The sequence below is a fragment of the Arachis duranensis genome, chromosome 8 (genome assembly GCF_000817695.3).
Source record: "Arachis duranensis cultivar V14167 chromosome 8, aradu.V14167.gnm2.J7QH, whole genome shotgun sequence".
Classification (NCBI taxonomy): domain Eukaryota; kingdom Viridiplantae; phylum Streptophyta; class Magnoliopsida; order Fabales; family Fabaceae; genus Arachis; species Arachis duranensis.
The window spans coordinates 34,439,651-34,462,036 of NC_029779.3; the positions used below are offsets into that span (position 1 = coordinate 34,439,651).

The window sequence follows — 22,386 nt, forward strand, 5'->3', positions numbered from 1 at the left end:
ACAAGACATTAGTATTAATAATAAATATATCACGAAATAATACCAAAACATTGAAATAAAAAAAATACTTCTAATATAAATTAATATATTTTTTAATGTATTAATTATATTTATTAAAAATTCGACTTACTAATATACTTCAAAGTTTAAATATCATATATTATTTTTTTATTATTTTTATATATTATTTTTGTCTTCACTATTATAATTTTTTGGGTTCATCACTGACTAATATGTTATATCAATCACCAAGTAGATAAGGATAGTTGGGAGTCGGTTGCTGTCTCCAAAGAAGTTATTAAAATTTCTCATTTAATGTTCGCTGATGACTTATTATTTTTTTGCAAAATTAGGAAGAGTCAGGTGCAAATGATAATGGAGGTTATGACTAAGTTTTGCAAGGTTTCATGTATGAAAATTAATGTTATTAAATTTAAAGTGCTTTGCTCAAAAAATATTTCTGTTAGATGGAAATATATTTTCATGGGAGTTTCTTCCATTATGTTTGTTCATGACTTAGACAAGTATTCGGGAATTAATCTCAGTCATTCACGGGTGACTCGAGCATTTTTTCATGACGTCTTTAACAAAATTCGTGAAAGATTAGCCAATTGGAAGGGTAAGATGCTTAACAAGACGGGAAGACTCTGTCTTATTAATTCGGTGGTTGTGTCTATTCTCTCATACTGCATGCAGATCTCTCCTTTTTTCAAAGAAATAACTGATAAAATTTTTTCCATGATGAAAAATTTTTTCTGAAAAGGTCAAGCAGATAACAAAGGTTTAAATCTTACTAGCCGAAAGATTTTGGTTACTCTCAAAAAATATGGAGGACTTGACACAAGAGATGCATCTTGTGCTAACATCTCCTTAACGGAAAAATTAGTGTGGCAATTTATTAAATAACCTGATAAAGTCTGGGTCAGAATGTTGATAGTGAAGTACATCTCTTCTCACAGAAATCAGTGTAGTTTTAATTACGTTAAAGGCTCCCATATTTGGAAGGATTTATTCCAAGTCTTTGACTATTTAAAAGAGGGTTTTGATTAATGTATTGGGCTGCTTGATCAGAATTTCTGGTTTGATCATTAGAGGAGGAAATGAAGCTTATCTACAGAGATGGATTATGGCCATATCGCTTACTCGAACCTTTGCATTTCAGATTTATAGTTTAATGAAAATTAAAATTTTGATGGTATTCTAGCATCCTCTCTTATAATCCAACGACTCAATCTGGCTTAGAGGCAGGTTGGTTTCAGTTTAAGGTAGAATTTAAGGTGTACAGTGCTAGTAATGGTTATTTGTAGTTGATTAAAAGGAGGTTTGATCGGCAAGATTAGAAAAATTTGGTTGTGGCTTTAACGTCAGCAGGTTCCTAAAAAGCATAAGTTATTGGCTTGGCTCTATTTCAGGGATGCTCTTCTCACTACTACATATAGGTACAAGAGAGGTATGAAAAATTCTAATCTTTGTCCATGGGTGCCTTGCCTTCCTAAAAACTATCTTACATTGTGTTAAAGATTGTGTGAAAGTTCAGATTATTTGGCAAAATCTACAAATTGATCTTCAGCCTCAACATATGTATTCTAGGTTCTTGGAAAATAATAAGAAGCAAGCTTTCAAATTTGTTGTAGGTTTTTGGTGGATTTGACGAGTAAAGAATAATAATATTTTCAATCTGGATATACCATGGTCACCGAATAAAATCATAGGTGTGGCTCTAACTTCAGCACAGAAGCTTAGGTCTTTTTTTAGATGAATCATATTTCTTTGTCCCCTTCTATTATAGTTAGATATTGCATTCTCATTATATGTATAAGATTAATTATGATGCTAGTTTTTATAGTGGTGGAGACAAAATTGGCTTTACTTGTGTGAGCAGGTATTAGAGTGGTAATTGACAACGATGAACTGCATGAGAATTTTAACTAGTAATAGTATTTTTTATAGAAAATTATTTGCCATTTGAAAAAGTTTTGTTCTTACTTAAAATATTGATCATAGAGATATCATATGTGAAACTAATTGTGTGAAAGTTTATACTCTTAAGCAAAATAGAGAAAAAATGTGGAGTTAAACACTTCTTGATTCAAAAAATTTATGATATCATACATTAGAGTTGAAAGACAAAATTTAATACTATTTCAAAGAATGACAAATAAAATAACAGACATTATAACAAAGAGAACACTAACAATAAATCAGAATCATGTTCTCACAACACCTTAAAAGAAATTTAAAGAATTCATTATTAGAAAGCTTGCTACTACTAGCTATCTTTAGGCTTTAGTTCTTTCTTTTTTTTTTCTCTTTTTTTTTTCTGTTCTTTTTTTTTCTTAAGACACTAAAAAAAATCTCAACATCAATAAATTTAAATCTTTAATCTCAACATAATCGCATCTTAAGAATATAGCGTCAAACTCAATCTTTTTTCCACGTGAATAGTTTGTAGAGAGAGAATTTGATACGCAAATAGAAAAATGGCAAATTTTGTGGTATTTATAATTTTAGTGTTGAATTTGTCGAACTTATTTTTTATAGTAAGTTTTAAATATTAAAAAAAATATTTATTTTTATATTTTTAATTTAAATATTAATTTTTATTTCTTTTTAATAAATTAAATAAATATATATAGGGACTATAGCATATACCTACAAAAATTAGTCAGAGTTACATGTAACAAACCAAAACCTTTAGTAAAATCCAACAATTAAAATTCTCCACAAAAACACTCACAAGAGTGCTGAGATAGAGAACCATACCCCATAAAATTGGTGAATGGACAATAGATAAGACCCCTTTTTTTCTTTATCTTTCAAACTGAACTTATATATTTTTGGACACCTGCCCATCTTTTGCATGCCTTTTTTACGGAAAAAATATTTTATTGATAGAAAAAGTCATACGGCACTCCTTATAGATAGGGGTGGAAATAGGTGAGGCGGAATAGGTCAGGCGGTCTGTCAGGAGTCTATAAAAGTCTATATTTTTTAAAATACCTTTATCCATTCAGTCATTTGTCTCTTTAATTATATATGTGTATTTTGTATCAATATTATTCATAAATTTATTATTTTATATTTTATAATTTTAAAAATTAAATTATATCTTAAATTTAATTATTATTAAAAAAAACAGGCCTATTGACAGGCTTCAGACTAGGCCAGATTTAACAACAGGCCAGACTCAGTACTCATTAAAAAGCCTATACCAGACTACAGATCAGGCTAAGGCCAATATACTCTATTACAGGCCTGGCCTGTTAAGAATAAAGTCTAGTCTGATCTGACCTGTTTCCACCCCTACTTACAAATAATAGAAATAGATTATATCTAAATCTAGAGAAAATAATTAGATATATTCTATTTTAAATTATAAACTAAAAGTTCAAACATCGATTTCAAAGAATTTTAAAATATAAAAATATAGACAGATCTAAATTTCTATAAATTTTAAATTAACACAAAAAATGATGTAATATATTAAAAAAAATTTTGTTTAATATTGAATCTTCTTCTAATCTAAAGATATTTCTATAAAAAAACTGAACTTTAGTGTATTCTTTAAAATTAAAATACGCACATCATTTATAAAAGGATAATAAAATAGCACAAAAAAAACATCACATGAGATATTAAAAAGAAAAATAAAAATAATCAAATTAAATTGGACTAATAATTAATTTATTATTTTTTTTAAGTAAGCATTAAAGAATTCAAATTTTACCATATATATATATAATAACTCATTAGTTAATGATAAATTTTTAAAGAAAAAGTATGAGGAGTCAATGTATGTTTTATACAATGTGTACAATGGGATTAAATTGAAATTAGAATTAAATTAGAGGTAATTAATTAATTTTGAGTAGTTTTCAATTTAAAATTTGAATTAAATCATGATTCCGTTAGTAATGACAATTAATTAATTTTGAGTAGTTTCCCATTTAAAATTTGAATCAAATTATGATTCCCGTCAGAATTAAATTAGGATTTTCTCCCTCTCTCAATACGGTGTAAACTCTTCTCTCATTCTCTCCTCGAAGCAAAAGCCATAGTTACCAGTTTGTGCCGCCATAGTTACCAGTCGCCATCGGACATCGTGCCGACACTCTTCCAACTGGCGCCGTCATCCGCACAGGCCACCGTACGTAGGGAGGTCACGCATATTGTGTATGTCGAGCTCGCAGCACGGCAGCGACCTGTACGTCCAGCGCCTCCATCGCAACCGGTTTGTGCATTCTTTGATGTTCACTTTCTCTGTGAACATGGATGGTTATTCTTGGGTGTTTAGTTGTAGACGATAATTGCTGGTTATGATTTATACACGTTCACATTGGATGTTTGTTTTTGTATGATTTTAGATGTTTATTCTTCGAATAATTCAACAAGACCTAGACAGCAGCACTGGGATGATGCGAGCGCGGGGTTCGGGGCTGCAACTCACGTCGGCGACGTTGACAGTTGCAGGTCACGAATGTTCGGCCGCGTGAGGAGTGACGGAGGTTCTTCCGACGAGGGCGTTGGCGCGAAGAGGTGAAGCGCCACAATTGCGGTTGGCAAGAACGAAGGCTATACGTCGCATAAAAACAGAGCAGTAGAACGCAGGTTGCTGCGCACACGGCGGGATGGTGGAGAAAGAGAGATTTTTTTTTCAGAACAAACAATGAGATTTTTTGAAAGGTAGGTAATGGTGGGTGATAAAGGTTAATGTAAAAGAATTTGGAGTAAATTAAGGTAGATATCACAAAAAGTAACTAAAAATTAGGGATAATGATGTTTAATTTATATTATTAATACATATTGGGTCAAATAAACAGTCTATTGTACATATTGTATAAATTCTTTATTATCTTTCTAGTTGGACTCATTTTTAAATAAAGCTCCTAAAATTAGGGAGAGGAGAGCCAACAAGAAAAAGAGAGAGAAAGTTGAAAATCCTATGCTATGCTAATGCTTGGTAGTGAAGCAGCTATTAGTTTTTACCATCTCATGCGTGCATGTTATGGTGCGCTGCAAACTCCAATTTCACATGGATATCTGGATCCATTTCCACATGTGCTATAGTTAATGTTTTGAAAATTAGACTCATTTTCATGAACCAAAAAAAATATTGGATTTATTATTTACGTTAACTTCTATGAAAATATTTTTAAGTAATTTTTTTAAAAAGAAATTTAAAATATAAAAATAATTTTATATTTAAATATTTAATATTAAAATATTTTTTATTTAATAATTATGTTTAATATAATAATATAAAAATATTTTTTATTTATAATGTTAAAAACACCCAAATAAATCTTAATATATATAATTAAAAATTAAAAAATTAAAACATTTAATTAAAGGTTAATTGATTATGATAGAACTAAAAAAAGTTGAATTAAAATTTAATAAAAATTCATTTTTAATAAATTTTACACCAGATTTATTTGACAATTTATTCAATTTCCTCAATTACAAAATGTACACGCACATGACACATATTTACATGTATATATACAATCTTGATTTCATAAAACAATACACCTTTCCTAACAATGAATTGATTCAAGATTTGATTAGCTCTGCTAAACCATTACAGCCAGGAATATCACGCCACTCAATTTCACACTCTATTTCGCCACACTCAACATTTTTCAATCTTAGCATCATACGTTGGACTATACTCCCATTGCGCCAAAAGCATGTGCTCTCTTCAGCAAGACAGTTAGTTCTATTTGGTTGAATTCTCTTCACTACACATCCATCTGGCATACTCTCCATTCCGATCAAATGACACTCAATATACGGCCTTAAATCTATAACTGCATCACCCATTTCATCGTCTTTAGTGAATGTGTCTTTGTCAAAAACTTGCTGCATGGCCAAACATATATAAATAAGGATCATTCATCATTATACTATTCTTCTTCATCATATATATAAACCACAAAAATAAAAGCTTCTACACTAATTTTATGGAATGTAACACATACCAGATATATTGGAGTTGCAACATCCTTAACGTATAGAGTCAATTCTTCATTCCACACCGGATTAATATTTTTACGTATGAACGCAGTTTTCAGCTTCTGAGTGTATCAAATATTTTCAATTAATGTATATCCAATGCGAAGAAAATAAACAATTGCAAATATAATTGACGAAATCATCATAATTGATGATGTCTAACCTGTTCACCCATTTTGACAACAACATAAGGGTCGCTTGAATAAGCATCGCGTTTTGCAAGATTAATGCCTCTGTTAATCCTAAGTTTGATAAAACCAAGTATAGTTTCCATTAAAATATTCCTTCTTGTTGTTGACACTGATACTTAAAATCAACAGAGGCACAATGATTAAGATCTTGATGATAATGTTGATGTTGATGATACTCTTGTTGTCTAGCAAGAGATAATTTGAATTTGACGTATATCTATCTCTAATATATATTAACATTAAACTGAAGATAATGTGATAATAAGATAATATAACCAAAAACTACTCAACAAAAATATGTTGTACAGTTATAACTTCCTATCTATATAAAACAGAAATGACAATTCAGCAAAAGAATATCAAAATACAAAATAACAACTGGACCGAACTAAAAGAATATGTAATTAGTGTCAAGTATATACAATGTTGTTGCTTGTCCCACTTTTTTTACCGATGTAAAATTGATATATATCCTTTGTCATTTAACTTAAAAGCTTCGTTCTAGAGATGAGTTAAGATGGGTCCATCGTTATCCACAAATGGTTATTCTGGTCACCGTGCGGCTTCACACACAATGGAATACTGTTCATAGTTTTTTTTTTTCCAACAATGTGCATTGCAGTTTGGTATTTGTACTATATAGTATTTTTGAATATTCTTTTTTAGTAATGACTGAGTCAAGAATTTTCTTAACATATATTTTAATAAATTAGTATTTAGTATCCCTGAAATATATTCTACTAAAATCATCATTCGTTACGGTCTATTTTAATATATATCCTACTGAAATATATCCTTTTTATTTTTAACTTATTCTTCTTCATTTATCGAAATGAATAATTTACCTTCAGTCTATGAATAAAAAAGGAGTACTAAAAAGTCAACAAATTTTATAATTTATAGTTATCAATCAATTATTATTAATATTTTTAATGATATAAAATTACATTTAATGATATAAGATTACTCACTTTTGTTTTTCTCTAGACTTTCTCATGAATAAATTTAGAAGGCCAATTCTATGGTGCCTATGAATTTTTGCCTAAATGTTGTCTAACTTATTTTTTGTAGTAAGTTTTGATTTTTTAAAAATTATTTATTTTTATATCTTTTAAATAAAATAATAACTTTTAACCTTTTTTAATAAATAGGCACCACATTATAAGCACCGTAGCATTCACCAATTTAGAATAACCTTTTAACAGCTCAGTATTTGATAACTACTTAAACATGGTCACATATTTATTTTCCTTTAAATGTGCTTAGCTTGATTTTTTTTTTTTCAGTTTTGTTATGTTTTTCTCCACATTTAAACGCGGATTAGCATGATTCAAAAACAAGCCTTTTTGGAAATTACCATGAAACTCAAACAAAGAAGAACGGACTTTCAAGTTTCAATGCTAAAACAAACACTCTGCAGCAAAAAGCTTCCCCGGAGATCCAATAATGAAGTCCAGAGAAAATAAGGGGCTCTGGCCTAATTTCATGTAGGACAAAAACAGAGGGAACAAGCGTCCTCCACCAGCAGCGCCACCTAATGTCATAACGTGTTGACATTTTTTAGTGTAAGCACAGTATATAAATCACATATAAATGAGAGAGGGAGGGAGAAATAACATTAAAAGATCATAGCTCATATTTCATAACCAGAAAGCACAGCTTAACTAATATCACAAAACTCCGCCATGGATGCTTCTTCTCCTCTGCACATAGCAATGTTTCCATGGTTCGCAATGGGACACCTAATCCCATATCTTCACCTCTCCAACAAGCTTGCAAAAAGAGGCCATAGAATCTCCTTCTTCACTCCAAAAAGAACACAATCAAAGCTTCAACACCTAAATCTTCACCCACAACTCATCACCTTCATCCCCATCACTGTTCCTCACGTGGACACCCTTCCCCTCCATGCAGAGACCACTTCAGACGTTCCCTTCTCTTCCTACAAACACATCGCCACCGCCATGGACCATACTGAGAAAGACATAGAGCTTCTCCTCCAGAATCTAAAGCCGCAAATTGTTCTCTTCGATTTCCAACATTGGCTTCCAAACTTGGCGCGAAGCCTCGGCATTAAGAGTGTCCAATACATAATCGGTAACCCAGCCACTTTTGCATACCTTTCAGCCCACACAATAGGAATTCATTTTACTACAGAAAACCTTATGAAACCGCCTCAGGGGTTTCCAGATTCATCTATCAGGCTTCGTGCACATGAAGCTCAACGCGTTGTAACCGCCAGCAAGTTTGAATTTGGTAGCGGTATCACTCTCTATGATCGTTTCAACACTGGTACAAAATTCGCGGACGCAGTGGCCTACAAAGGTTGCAGAGAAATCGACGGTGATTATATAAACTACATGAAATCCCAGCTCGAGAGGAAACCAATTATGCTTTCGGGTCCTCTTTTACCAGAACCAACCAACTCAACCTTGGACGAAAAATGGGATTCATGGCTCTCAGGCTTCAATACTAAACATGTAATTTACTGCGCATTGGGAAGTGAATGTTCTTTAAACAAGTCTCAATTACAAGAATTAGTGCTCGGTCTTGAACTAACCGGTTTTCCGTTTCTTGCGGCGCTTAAGCCACCGGTTGAGTTTGATTCGATTGAACAGGTGTTACCGGAAGGGTTTAAAGAAAGAGTTGAAGGAAACGGAGTTGTGTATGATGGATGGGTTCAGCAACAATTGATTTTGGAGCACCCTTCTGTTGGGTGCTTCATAACACATTGTGGAGCAGCTTCCATAACCGAAGCGCTCGTGAGTTCGTGTCAGCTCGTGTTGCTGCCTGGGCCTTATAGTGATCATGCAATTGCTGCGAGGAATTTGGGGAGTAGGTTGAAGGTTGGGATTGAAGTTGAAAAAGGTGAGGAGGATGGGTTGTTTACCAAAGAGAATGTGTGCGTAGCTGTTAAGACTGTGATGGATGATGAGAATCAAGTTGGAAAAGAAATAAGAGAAAATCATAGCAAAATTAGGAATCTTTTGCTAAGCAATGATTTTGAGTCTTCTTGTATTGATGGTTTTGTTTGTGAGCTTCAGTCTTTGCTTTGAATTTGAAATAGTTGTTTATGAATAATATATCATGTTTAATTTCTTGATCTCCTGAACTGATAGTGTATTGATTAACTTTGGCCAACTCTCTTTCATTCTATATAGTTTATATCATATATGAAAATCAAATAAATTAAAACATCTTGATTATTATATACTATTTAACTGAACACTACTAGCTTTTATTTGTGAGATACTTTTATTTCAACTCATTCAATGAATTATTTTATCTAGCTATCTAAAGAGTGGAACGAAGCCATGGAAAAGAGGATTTGATAGTTTTCAAATTCAATTGAAATTTCACCAAAATATTAAGTGGATGCAACTTTATATATGAAATTTCAGTAGCGTTATCATTAAGGCTTTGTTTGGTTGGAAGGAAAGAAATAGAAAGGAAAGAAATAGAAAGGAAAGAAGAGAAAGGAAAGAAATTGAGTGAAATTTTATTTTTTTCGATATGTTTAAATGAAAGAAAAATGAGAAGAAAAAAAATAGTATATAATGTTATAAAAAGACAATTTTATCTTTAGATATTTTAAAATATATTAAAAAATAAAGGGTAATATTAAAATATTGATACAAAATATATTTTCCTTCGATTTTTCATCCATTATTGGAGAAAAAAATTTTTCAATGAATCCCACCCATTTTTTTACACTATTTATTTTTTTCTTTTAATTTTTTTATTCAACCAAATAAAAAAAATAATTATTTTTCTTCTAATTTCTTTCTTTCTTATTTCCTTCCTCCCATATTTCTCTCAGACAAACACACCCTAAGTGACAGGTATACATAGGAGATGCCACTGTCAACTGAGTCTCGATATATAATAAAACAAAACAAACACGGTCCATGCATGTAATTTCATTGGAATCGTTCAGAACAAGCATACACCACGTTGTTTCCTCTTGCTAACTGCATGTAATCTCGTTGGAGCTTGGTCAGACGAATTTACACGTCATATTATTTCCGAGCATGCTAAGTTTACGCCAAAAATTTTGCTACTAAAATTAACTATCGATATAAAATATACATTAAAATATAAAATATATACATATTAAAAATAAACTAAATTATATACATATAATAATTGATTTAATAATTAATTTTTAACATATATATAATATTTTTGTACAAAAATATTATTTATACATAATTTTAGTCACTAATTCCAGCCGTTACCTATATATAAATACGATAAAATAGTATATACAGATACTGTAAATACATGAAATGAAACGCTAAAATAAAATCCACCCATTTTTTTATTGCGTCACTGTTCTTCTCTTTTTCGATGCACGATTTATTCTATTTTGGGTGCAATCCTTTACTATTCTCTTCTTCGATTATGTTACTGTTTTGTTAAAAATAAATTTAATGGTTAGAATTTAAGAATGAATAGAAACTATATTTTGAATAAGTTGTCTATATTTAGTTTTAATTTAAATTATTTATTTATTAGGATGTATTAAGTTTAAACATCAAAGAAAAGTATAAATACATATGTAATTATTTCATAAAAAACAACACACAAATACATTCAATACATTCTTCTTTATTTTATATTCTTCGTGAGTGTGTGCATTGTTCTTTTATTTTCCAACAAAATGGTATTAGAGTCACTTATAAAATGTCTTCGTCAAAAGAAACTACTTTATCTTTTCAATACCCACAATTATCTAAACTTAACTATGATATTGGGCAGTCCGAATGAAAGTAATTTTCGGTGCTCAATGAGTGTGGGAGATGGTTGCAGAAAGGTTATGTAGAACCAGAGAATGTGGACAAGCTAACAGAAGCTCAGAAGGAAGAATTAGAAAATAAAAGAAAGAAAGATCAATGTGCACTTACTATCATTCATCAAGGCTTGAATGATGATATGTTTGAGAAGATTGCTGATATAATCAATGCAAAAAAAGTTTGGAATACTCTTCAAAATTTTGTCATAGGAGTTGAAAGGGTGAAGAAGGTTCGTCTTCAAACTCTAAGGGCTGAGTTTGAGTCTCCAATGATAAAGGAGACTGAATCCATTTCAGATTATTTCACCAAAATTTTGACGATAGTGCACCAAATGCAAAGGCTTGGAGAAAAATTAGAAGATGTTCGTGCTGTTGAGAAAATTATTCGTTCTCTCAACTCAAAATTTTACCATGTGGTGGTAGCCATTGAAGAGTCCAAAGATTTAGATACAATATCCATTGATCAGTTGAATTCCATACGGGGCCATGAAGAAAGAATGGATAAAGGTAAGCAAGAACGTGTGGAGCATGTCTCGCAGGCAAAACTTTCGTGGAATGTTAGAGGAGAAACCAACGAAAATGGAAGACAAGGATGAGGTCGAGGCCGTAGACGAGGACAAGGACGTGGTTACGAAAGAGGAAGAGATGAGAAAAATTATTCTCAAGAGAAAAGAAATCAAAATTTTTTCTCGAGGTTGTGGAAGAGAAAAAATAGTTGACAAAAGACACATTGAATGCTATTCATGTGGAAAGAATGGACATTATTCTTGGGAGTGTCAGACATTCAAAGAAACAGAAAATAAACTTGTGCACAGTGAAGATGTTGAAGAACTAACATTATTTCTTACGCTCAAGGAAGATCAAAATTCTGAATATAGTACGTGGTATCTTGACAATGGAGCTAGCAACTATATGACAGGTGATAGGAATAAATTTGTAGCACTCGACACCAACGTAAAAGGACATGTGTTTTGGTGATGAATCAAAAATAGAGATCAACGACAAAAGAACGATTCTATTCGAGCTGAAAAATGGAAGTCATAAGATTCTTACCAATGTTTATTACTCCCAAAAATGAAGAATAATATCTTGAATATTGGGCAACTTATGGAGAATGGTTGCAAGATAGTCATGGAAGATCGCTATCTTTGGCTTAGAGATAAAAATGGAAATCTTATTGCTAAGGTTTCTATGACAAGAAATCGTATGTTCTTGTTAAACATGAGAAGCGGTGGAGCTATATGTTTGAAGTCATGTATTGAAGATCCACCATGGATTTGGCATATGAGATATGGACATTTAAATTTTGGTGCGCTCAAAGAATTGGAAACAAAAAAGATGATAAAAGAAATTTCAACAATTGATCATCTTCATCAGTTATGTGAAGCTTGCTTACTTGAAAAACATTCAAGAAAGAGTTTTCCAAAGCAGTCCAAATCAAGAGCTACCAAGCCACTTCAGCTTATCCACGCGGATGTTTCTGAACCTATCAAGCCTTTGTCACTTGATAAGAACGCCTATTTTTTCCTTTTCATTGATGATTATTCAAGAAAAACATGGGTTTATTTCTTGAAGAAAAAGAGCGAAGCATTTGAAGCATTCAAGAAGTTTAAAGCCCTCGTTGAAAAAGAAGGTGGCTATGAGATAAAAGCTCTCAAAACTGATAGAGGTGGAGAATTCACTTCAAATGAATTCAAATTAATGGGCTATTGTGATAGTGATTATGTTGGGGATATTGACGACAGAAAGAGTACTACCGGCTTTGTTTTCTTTTTAGGAAATAATGCAATTTTTTTGTGTTCAAAGAAACAACCTATAGTCACTCTTTCAACTTGTGAAGATGAATATGTTGCTGCCACTGCCTGTGCATGTCATGTAATTTGGCTGAAGATACTATTGAAGGAACTTCATCTTGAGCAAGCTGAATCCACCAAGATCATGATGGACAATAAATCAGCAATTGCCCTAGCAAAGAATCCAGTGTTTCACGACAGAAGCAAGCACATAGAAACAAAGTATCATTTCATTCGACAATATATTGAGAACATGCATGTGGAGGTTGAGTATGTGAAATCATTTACTCAAGTTGCTGACATCTTCACAAAACCTCTGAAATATGATGCTTTTCAAAAGTTAAGGATTATGATTGGAGTCAGAAAATTATCAAGTTTAAGGGAGAATGTTAAAAATAAACTTAATGGTTAGAATTTAAGAATGAATAGAAACCACTTTTTGAATAAGTTGTCTATATTTAATTTTAATTTAAACCATTTGTTTATTAGAATGTATTAAGTTTAGACATCAAAGAAAAGTATAAATACATATATAATTATTTCATAAAAAACAACACACAAATACATTCAATACATTTCTCTTTATTTTATATTCTTTATGAGTGTGTGTGCCTTATTCTTTTGTTTTCCAACATGCTCCTCACTCCTCATTTTCTTCTCTTCTTCGTGCAACGCTTCACTCTCTTCTTCTTCGATCATACCACCACTCTTTATTCCTCATTTTTTTTTCTCTTCTCCGTGCAACGCTTCACTCTTTTCTTTTGAGTGCCATACCGTTTATTTTTCTCTTTTCATCAATAAATTATTTTGAATGCATTACATTGATTTATTTTGGTTCTTCTTATCTTAAAGTTTTGATTTTATTTTTGTTGGCCAAATTAAAAAAGTTGCTACTTGTTAAAATAAAATTTGAATTCAGATTCAGAATTTAATAGAATCTACAAGTTCGAATGATTCTTTATTTGATTTTAAGTGTTTTTAATTTGTTAATTATGAAGTTTTTGATTTTTCATCCCGAAACTACTGTTAATAATCAAACACCTTTTTAACTTGTTTTTAACCGTAATGAGGAATCTAGTTTGGTTGAGGGTGATGATATTATTTTGACTTCATTCTCAAGTCTCAAGAGGCTAGTATTGGAAGTTGTAGCCATTGGACCTTTTCTATAGGAAATAGACTTTAGGAGATAGAAGATTATATATCGATAAAGAAAAATCTAGGGATTGGACCAGCAATTTTATTAAATTCTGGTCAGCATGTAACTAACAAAAAAAAAGTAATCTTATATCAATGGATAAAATCTCACACAATTAAAAATATTATTAATGATTATTTAATGATTACAAATTACAAAAATTACTGTCCCTAACACTCTTCTTTAAAATCTGAGTATAATCAAATTCACTCAACATAATAATTAAACTTAGTATAGCATGATAATTTTTAAGACTAATAATTTTAATATGCACAAATTTAACAACAAAGTCATCACTAATATAAGAATCAGATTTAATATATAGTTATGCCCTAGTCACAATTTGGAATTTGCTACTACTTTGAACGCGTTTAATTTTAACTAGATTATGTAATATGATTTTGGAACATATTTGATTATCACATGATTATAACATGAAAATAACTTTGTTTTCGATTTTTGAGTTTGACTATATAATAATTTTTATTTTGTGTACATTGCTGATATATATATACTCTATTTAGTTGTAACAAATTAAAAATCTTCCATGATTGCCAATTCATATATGTAAACGAAAAGAAAAATTTTACTACAAAAATGAATAATTTTAAAAAGTATTATAAAAACGTGATATTTGAAATTTGTAACTTTGTCAAATACAAAACACACATAGGACATGTACTTTTCTCATTTTTTAAATATAATCAAAGAAATCAACACATTGGATGTAGTGTATGTTTAATTTATCATAAATACAAAGAACACTATCTAAGATGTAGTGTTTTATTTGAAAAAAAAATATTAATTAAATGCTAACTTTGTTAAATTAAGTTGTAATTCATCGTTTTTTTAATAGTTTTAATTTTAATTAATATACTGATGATGATGTATGTTACCGTCTGATTTACACAGTGAACAACGCTAAGAAAAGGTTTCTTAACAAAGAGGAGGGGTGTTGCGGAGAAGAAGAAATATGGGCTTAATGGGTTAATAGTCAACTCTGCTTTCGGGTCCTCTTTTACGAGAACCAACCAACTCTACTTTGGAGAAATAATTGGAATCATGGCTCTCAGGCTTCAATACTAAACATGTAATTTACTGTGCATTGGGAAGTGAATGTCCTTTAAACAAATCTCAATTGCAAGAATTAGTTCTCGGTCTTGAACTAACAGGTTTTCCCTGCGCTTAAGCCACCGGCTGAGTTTGATTCGATTGAGCAAGCGTTAACCAACAGTATATCTGCCAACTTCTGCCATTATAATTATGTTTCATAGAAGCGTGTTCATAGATGTGTCTAATAAAAATGTTTTTTTTATAACTGTGTTTAATAGAAGTGTCTTTATAAATATATTTTATGGATGTGTCTCTTTATATATGTATTTAAAATATATTAATTATTAGACACATCTACGAACATACTTCCATGAATCATAAATATAAATAAGAGTAGAAGTTGGCGAATAATATGTTGGTACCCTATACTTTTCCTTTAAAAAAAGAGTTGAAGGAAGGGGATTTGTGTATGCTGGTTGGGTGCAGCAGCAATTGCTTTTGGGGCACCCTTCTATTGGGTGCTTCATAACACATTGTGGAGCAGCTTCTGTAACCGAAGCGCTCGTGAACCCGTGCCAGCTCGTGTTATTGCCTGGGCCTTATAGTGATCATGCAATTTCTGCGAGGAATTTGGAGAGTAGATTGAAGGTTGGAATTGAAGTTGAGAAGGGTGAAGAAGATGGTTTGTTTAGCAAAGAGAGTGTGTGCAAAACTGTTGAGATTGTAATGAATGATCAGAATCAAGTTGGAAGACAGGTGAGAGAAAATCATAGCAAAATAAGGAATCTCTTTTTAAGCAATGGTTTTGAGTCTTCTTGTGTTAATGGTTTTTTTTGTGGGCTTCAGTGTTTGCTTTGAATTTGGAGTAGTTGTGTATGAATAGTGTATTAAGTCTATTAAATTTCCCCAAAACATTAACTAAACGCAACGGTATATATCAAATTTTAATATGTTGCATTAAGTGACACACTTGCATGCATGAGATGCCACTATCAAATGTGAGTCCCAATAAATAATACAACAAAAAGAAAAGTCCACTGCCAGCTTTACCTTTTGTAGCTCGTTCAGAACAACCATTGCATGTAATTTCATTGGAGCTTGATCAGACAAATATACACGTCATATATTTTATTCCATCTAATTGAATATTGATCATATTAATTTTTTTGGCACATATGAAATGTATTTACAATTTAATTTGATAATTATATCACTAATTATTTTTAGTGTTTGAACTCGTAATTTTAAAGTTATAAAAAAAAACAAGTCGATTATTGTTTCAAGGCTTCCTTTGCATTCATACATATCAATATTCATCTTAAAAATGAAAATATATGCCTAAAAAACCACAACAATTCCATTAAATATTAAACTAAATAGTACAATACAAACAATGATCCCAACGGTCATTTAATGCAAACACAGTCTACCTGAATCATCAATTATACTGCCAATTGTTAGTGTAATTATTATACAACACGGCATCTTTTATACTGGTGACAGTGTCTGAAATAATATTTTTCATGACAATAACTGATTCAAGAGAAAAAAATTGTTTAATGTTGTGACTCTCAATTGTATGAAACGCAATAGTTAAAATGCTTCCACCTTCACCCTTTTCATCAATATAATCACTAGGGAACCCACAAGGAAGGATAGAAAATCCTGATGGAAGGACCATTACCTTGTTAGGGTTTGCTCCATTTGCAAGAGATGACAAAGCAAATTCGTCTAGTGGAGCATAAACAATATAGGACCCTGTTGTGTCTATGTAGCTCTCTTGAATGTAAAAGATCTCAATCTTGTCTTCAGATTTCTGATTCATAATAACAAGTGCAATTAAAATTAATAATAACAACTAAACTCACATTTACTTTACTACAAGTGGCAACACTTGATTAGATGTTAATGTAAAATTAATTTGAACAACAAAAAGAAAAAAGAATTGGTTATTACCATTGCTCGCATTAAAGAAACACGATTCCCTGGATTTGTGCCTTTGTTCATATATGCAAATTCCCGAATTGTAAGATTACGTGAAAGTATATCCCACTAATAATTGTTCATCAAAAGCAGGGAATGTGAAAGATGTTAGAAATTATATATTACTATATCAAGATTTATATAAATTTTTTGGCTTCTGAAATTATTGCAATTAGAATTTTGGTTAATATATATAGTTGAGCATCTATACCTTGTTTCTTGAATCCTCGTGACGCAAGAAATTGAACAACCGTGATGGTGAGACTTTAAGCCAAAGACAAGTGCTAAACACCACAGTTGTAGCAATAGGTTTCCCAGGATCCTCAATGTTATTCCTGATCATCACCCTCACATCTGAAGAATCAGATTCTGAAGATATTAATGGCATCCATTGATTCGTCATTGAAGCATTGATATCACCACAAAAGGTTCTCACAAGTCTGTCTGCCAGGTTAAGGAAACTTGTCCTTCCAGCTTGTGGTATTATAACTGTGTATATGTTTATTTCATCAAAAAAACCAAAAGGAGAACATACATAGTTAAAGTAAAACAGTATCTAAAGTTTAAACTATTAATTAAAATCACATATATATAGACTACCAATACAGTTATTTTCATATAAAGTTGATAAATAAAAATTATTAAATAAAAATTTAGTCAAATATATTAAATGATTTATCTATATATACTTGTATCCTAATTAAGAATGATTTCGAAAAAAAAGTTAAGTGCAGTAGATGTTTACCTCCATAATCCACATAAATTGGAGCTGATTTAGCCTCCATAATTTTAGATGATTCAGTGTGCTTAACTATAGAATTAATCCAACGAGTTGCACCAAAACCCAAACCCGTTGTTACTAGTGGCCGGAAATGGTTACTCAGTTGGCTATGGTCTGCTTCCACATGCTCCACCCATATAACCTAACATCATCAAATTATAGTTTAAAACAAATCAAAACTGCACAAACCTTTGCTTTACATAATCAACTATGAAGAAGAAAAATTAATTTCATGAGTCATGACTAAGGCCATGTTTCCAAATCTTGTAAAGTTTAAAGGCCAACAGAATAGTTTTTTTTTTTCTGATAATTCTAACCATCAGTTCAATTTTTTAGTCTATTAATTTAATAACATATTTTTAGTCTACACTTTTAAATATTATTGACTAATTACTGGTTAAAAATAATAAATTCTACTAACTTTCTAAATTTTTTTTTACCAAAAAAAGTCTTTCACTTGAAAATTAATAATCAAGTTTCCGTTAAAACTAGAACTCGATTTATAATCAAAACTAATAATTATAAGCTAAAAATGAGTTTATAAGAAAAAGGCCATATTTTGAAGCTTATCATTTTAAAAAAAAAATTATTCTTTTAGAATTATATTGATTTTATCAAATTGATCTTAAATATTAAAAAATCTAAAAAAGGATTTTATATCTATTTTTGTAATTGTACCCTTAAAAAGAAGCTTTCTTTATATATTTCAAGCTCAATAAATTATCTTAAAATGACATTTTAGCTAAAATATCCAAATATAAATCACTTGCACATAATTGATTATTTTAGAAAACAATTATACAAAAAAAAATCATTGAAATAAATTTATTTTCAACATTTCTAACACATCATGAATTTCATATTAAATTAAAGACGTATAATATCTTTATTTTACTTTATATACTGAGTTAATTAATTAAGCTAACGCACTATTATGAATAGAGATAAATAATTATATTATAGAATAAGATATTAAATATAATGAAATTAGTATATTTTAGAATAAATGAAGTGTTTTATGAATAGTATATGTCCATAATAACATTTTAAGTTCCTATACAATGCAACCATTTACGGTAATAAATAAAGTAATAAATGATCAGAATGCATACACTACTAAGCTTGTCATTGGATAGAATAAGAAATTTGTACCATGTCAATTTCCTATTCCATCTAATTATGAAAAATAGGTTTTACTTTAATATATGAAATAAAAGTGAAGACAAGAAATAAAATAAAATGAAAACCTTAGAAAATCCGTCTGGCATTGGCCTAATCAAGCAGCCTGATGGTCTTCTTCGGAAATTGGTTGCTAGAGATGGAAAATGCTTCTCAAGGGACACATCAACAACACCCCACATTTCATAAGGTAATTGCTTGCAGTACCTTGCAAAATAGCACTCCCTTGATGGCACAAATGGTGTAGGCAAATGATATTCCGCGAACATCTACCACAACAAAACATGGGACACAAAGAATTAGAATATAACAAGGTTTACTACATTATTGATTTTAGAAATTCCCTGGATTAGCTCCATAACTCACAATAATTGTCATTTTAATTTAATGGAGAATAGATAATTGCTCTTTTAACATTAATGGTATCATGTAGTATAATGCAATTCATATATTAAGGATTTCGTTGGGATTTATACAGTTTACTCCAACAAATGAAGAAATCTTTTGCAAATTCAAATAGATTTGAGAATAGTGAATCTCGTTATATAAATGTTTAACCTTTTCATGCAAAATTCACATAGTAACTAACTCAAAGGTTCATGGGGTAATGAATTAATAAACTAACAAGATATTACACACTTAGAGAACTAACAATTAAGAATAGACTAACACGCTTAACTTACCACTTGCACTTTCCCATCATAACTTTCTTCCGCTCCATTTGATAAGGTTCCTAGCACCGCTGCCCTGGTGACAATATTGTCGAATGCTTTGGACCATTGATTCTGATGAAATAAAATTAGATAATACGAGTGAGTGTATGTGTGTCAATTCTTTGTTTTTGTAGGGGAAAATGAAGAAATAATAACGTTACCACATCCATAAGCAAGTGAAGCAGTTTGGTGGAACTGATCTCAAGGTACCCCATATCACGTGAAGCTTCAGTTTGAAGAGCTTCCTTGGGAACTCCACTGAGAGATAACGGAACAAGCTCCCTTCGAAACGAGTCAACGGTTGGCAACAAGTACTGGGAAGAAGAAGACTCTTCTTGTCCAACCTCAACAAGCTTCATAATCTCCTTCATCGATTCAATTTCTTGAACCTCACCGAACTGCCTCAAGTACTCGATATCGTTAAGCGTTTCGAACTTCTTGTCCTTCTGTGGGACCCACAAAGGCTGCCCTTCCAGGGCTATTTTCGACAATTCATCCATCGCGGACTCAGCAAGGGCTATGATTTCTGACTTTGTTGGCTCTGCGTACATTGACACCACCAAGAGAAGGTCACTTGCTCGGTTGAATCCGCCGCCGCCACACATGTTGCTGTTCATCATGCCTCCCGTTGGGAAAATTGGATCTGATTCTTGACGAGGAAGAGGAGCATTTGCTGAAAAAGAATGAAGGTCATAACTTGCTCCATTGAATCCATCCATGTTGTTCGTGCCTCTGTTTGGGAAACTTGGATCTGATTCATGAACGGGAAGAGAATTTATTGAAGAACAATAAATGTCTCCATTAAATCTGCCACAGCCGCCGGAGGAAATTTTGCTGTTATCCATGCCTCTGTTCGAAAAGATTGGATGTGATGATTCTTGATCACCAGGAGGAGCATTTGCTGAAGAATGATTCCACCGTGTTATTGTTGGAAGTTCAGTTACATTGATGTTCCGTGAACAATCATTCTCACAATCCATGATGACAAAAAAAAAATTTGGCAAAAGTGCATAAAGCCTTAAAGTCTTGAATCTCGCTGTAACTTATTTTGAAATTTGAATATTCAAAATGGAATTTTTTATTTTAGAAAAAACTTAACTAACACAGTCAAAATACATCTTATTATATTATAAAGGTGAAAATTTACATCAGTTTCAATTAATGATTAAAAATGTTAGATGATTTTATTTAACTAATTTGATTAAATTTTCATCTAATAACTCTTAATTATCAATTTCATGTGAAGTCTACTGTACCTAAGTTTTCTCCTATTATAAACTAAAGAAATAAAAATAAAAAAAAAGTAACAAAATAAAAATGTAAATTAAAGTACTCAAACACATACTCTACTTATTACTTATTAATACCTATATACTCTCTACTCATGTATTGTTTTAACTCTGCCAATTATTCTCATTCACCAAAAATTTTTACAAAATTAATTTTGTGTATAGACATAATATAATTTCATAGTATTTAGTATTTATATTTTATGATAATTTTATTTAAATATTTATAATAAATATTTTATTAAAAAATTACATCAAATTTAAGATAATGCTCTCCTGCTTTAATTAAAAAATTTTAAGTTTAAATAAATCAAGAGAGATACAATATAAAACGCTCTAACTAGTTAATTTTTTATTGGTTAATATTAATATATAATCTATATTATAAGTCTAAATTTTAAATTAATTACTTTGCTAGTTGCTACTATCAAATCCTTTATTGGAAGTTTAATTTATAGATAATTGAATTTAGCTTATCTAATTATAATTCAATTTATATATAGTCGTAAAGTTGGATTAACCACATTTAAAATATTTATTTGAGGTAAAATATGATTCGGTTCAAATTAAAGTTTAGACGGTACAAGGTGTACTATATAATTCCCAAAAGTATAATAATGCATACCAATTTTAAACTATCATTAAAAAAATTATATTTCAAATTAAAATTCTTAACTAATAAACTTGATTTTAGGATTCTGTTACAACAACACAATATAAATTTATATAAAAAAACATAGCTCATTGAATGAATTTGTTGCGTGAATAATTCAAAAATTAAAAGAAAAATAATTACCATTTAACTATCTAGCACAATTCCTATGGATAATAAATTTCTATTCAATTACCACATCATTTCGTCATCATTCATGGTCATTTGTGGATATATGTTAAATGAAGACTCTATTTTCACGTTAAATTCTAATATTATTTTTGCAGGTAGATATACGATAAGATTGATCACCATAATAAGATGTGTTCTATAATAATATAATTTAAATGAAATATTCTTCCACGTCCTCTTATGATCATCATAATATTATAATTGCAATTTTTTCCGCTGTTATTATATAGTTAGCATTATTTATATTAATCAACAAATTATATATTTCAACCTACCTACTATCTAATAATTCATAAACATTTCTTCACAACACTTCTAGGTCCTAGAAAGGTAAAATTATAACAAATACTAATAAAATAAAAATATTATATACAATAAAACTTAAAGCTAAATTATAACAAAAGAAAACGAGTGAATGAACAATTTTATGCTATTTTTTTAAGAAAAATATTAATCAAAAGAACGAAGGAAGTGAGCCATATGTTCACGAAGAAAAAAAAAGTTTATTTAATAATTAAATAAGAATTGAGTATTTTAATGCAACAATATGAGTGA

General features: G+C 30.5%; 3 protein-coding genes across 3 annotated transcripts; 1 reads left to right on the forward strand and 2 right to left on the reverse strand.

The window, feature by feature from the left end:
- Positions 1 to 5,553: 5,553 nt before the first annotated feature.
- On the reverse strand, positions 5,554 to 6,289 carry LOC107462285 (protein C2-DOMAIN ABA-RELATED 7-like). The gene is made up of 3 exons (XM_016080863.1): positions 6,179 to 6,289; positions 5,982 to 6,077; positions 5,554 to 5,862 (listed from the first exon to the last, which is right to left on the reverse strand). The coding sequence occupies exons 1-3, from the start codon at positions 6,287 to 6,289 to the stop codon at positions 5,554 to 5,556; spliced, it is 516 nt and encodes a 171-aa protein (XP_015936349.1).
- Positions 6,290 to 7,813: 1,524 nt separating this feature from the next.
- Positions 7,814 to 9,309, forward strand: LOC107462479 (cyanidin 3-O-galactoside 2''-O-xylosyltransferase FGGT1). The gene has a single exon (XM_016081078.3). It carries the CDS (start codon positions 7,892 to 7,894, stop codon positions 9,260 to 9,262), a length of 1,371 nt encoding a protein of 456 aa, XP_015936564.1. The 5' UTR covers positions 7,814 to 7,891; the 3' UTR covers positions 9,263 to 9,309.
- Positions 9,310 to 16,380: 7,071 nt separating this feature from the next.
- On the reverse strand, positions 16,381 to 20,678 carry LOC107462288 (homeobox-leucine zipper protein ROC2). Its single transcript, XM_016080865.3, has 7 exons — positions 19,860 to 20,678; positions 19,669 to 19,770; positions 19,054 to 19,254; positions 17,771 to 17,948; positions 17,237 to 17,514; positions 16,999 to 17,094; positions 16,381 to 16,858 (listed from the first exon to the last, which is right to left on the reverse strand). Exons 1-7 carry the CDS (start codon positions 20,676 to 20,678, stop codon positions 16,481 to 16,483), a joined length of 2,052 nt encoding a protein of 683 aa, XP_015936351.1. The 3' UTR covers positions 16,381 to 16,480.
- Positions 20,679 to 22,386: the final 1,708 nt, after the last annotated feature.

Excerpts from the sequence above, each read along its gene's own strand:
- LOC107462285 (XM_016080863.1), bottom strand. The coding sequence starts at position 6,289 with ATGGAAACTATACTTGGTTTTATCAAACTTAGGATTAACAGAGGCATT. Across the intron at positions 6,078-6,178 it reads TTGTCAAAATGGGTGAACAG|AAGCTGAAAACTGCGTTCAT; the intron begins GTTAGACATCAT and ends TGATACACTCAG. Across the intron at positions 5,863-5,981 it reads TTGCAACTCCAATATATCTG|CAAGTTTTTGACAAAGACAC; the intron begins GTATGTGTTACA and ends TTGGCCATGCAG.
- LOC107462479 (XM_016081078.3), top strand. The coding sequence starts at position 7,892 with ATGGATGCTTCTTCTCCTCTGCACATAGCAATGTTTCCATGGTTCGCA.
- LOC107462288 (XM_016080865.3), bottom strand. The coding sequence starts at position 20,678 with ATGGATTGTGAGAATGATTGTTCACGGAACATCAATGTAACTGAACTT. Across the intron at positions 17,515-17,770 it reads AATTTATGTGGATTATGGAG|TTATAATACCACAAGCTGGA; the intron begins GTAAACATCTAC and ends ACATATACACAG. Across the intron at positions 16,859-16,998 it reads TTTCTTTAATGCGAGCAATG|AAATCTGAAGACAAGATTGA; the intron begins GTAATAACCAAT and ends ATTATGAATCAG.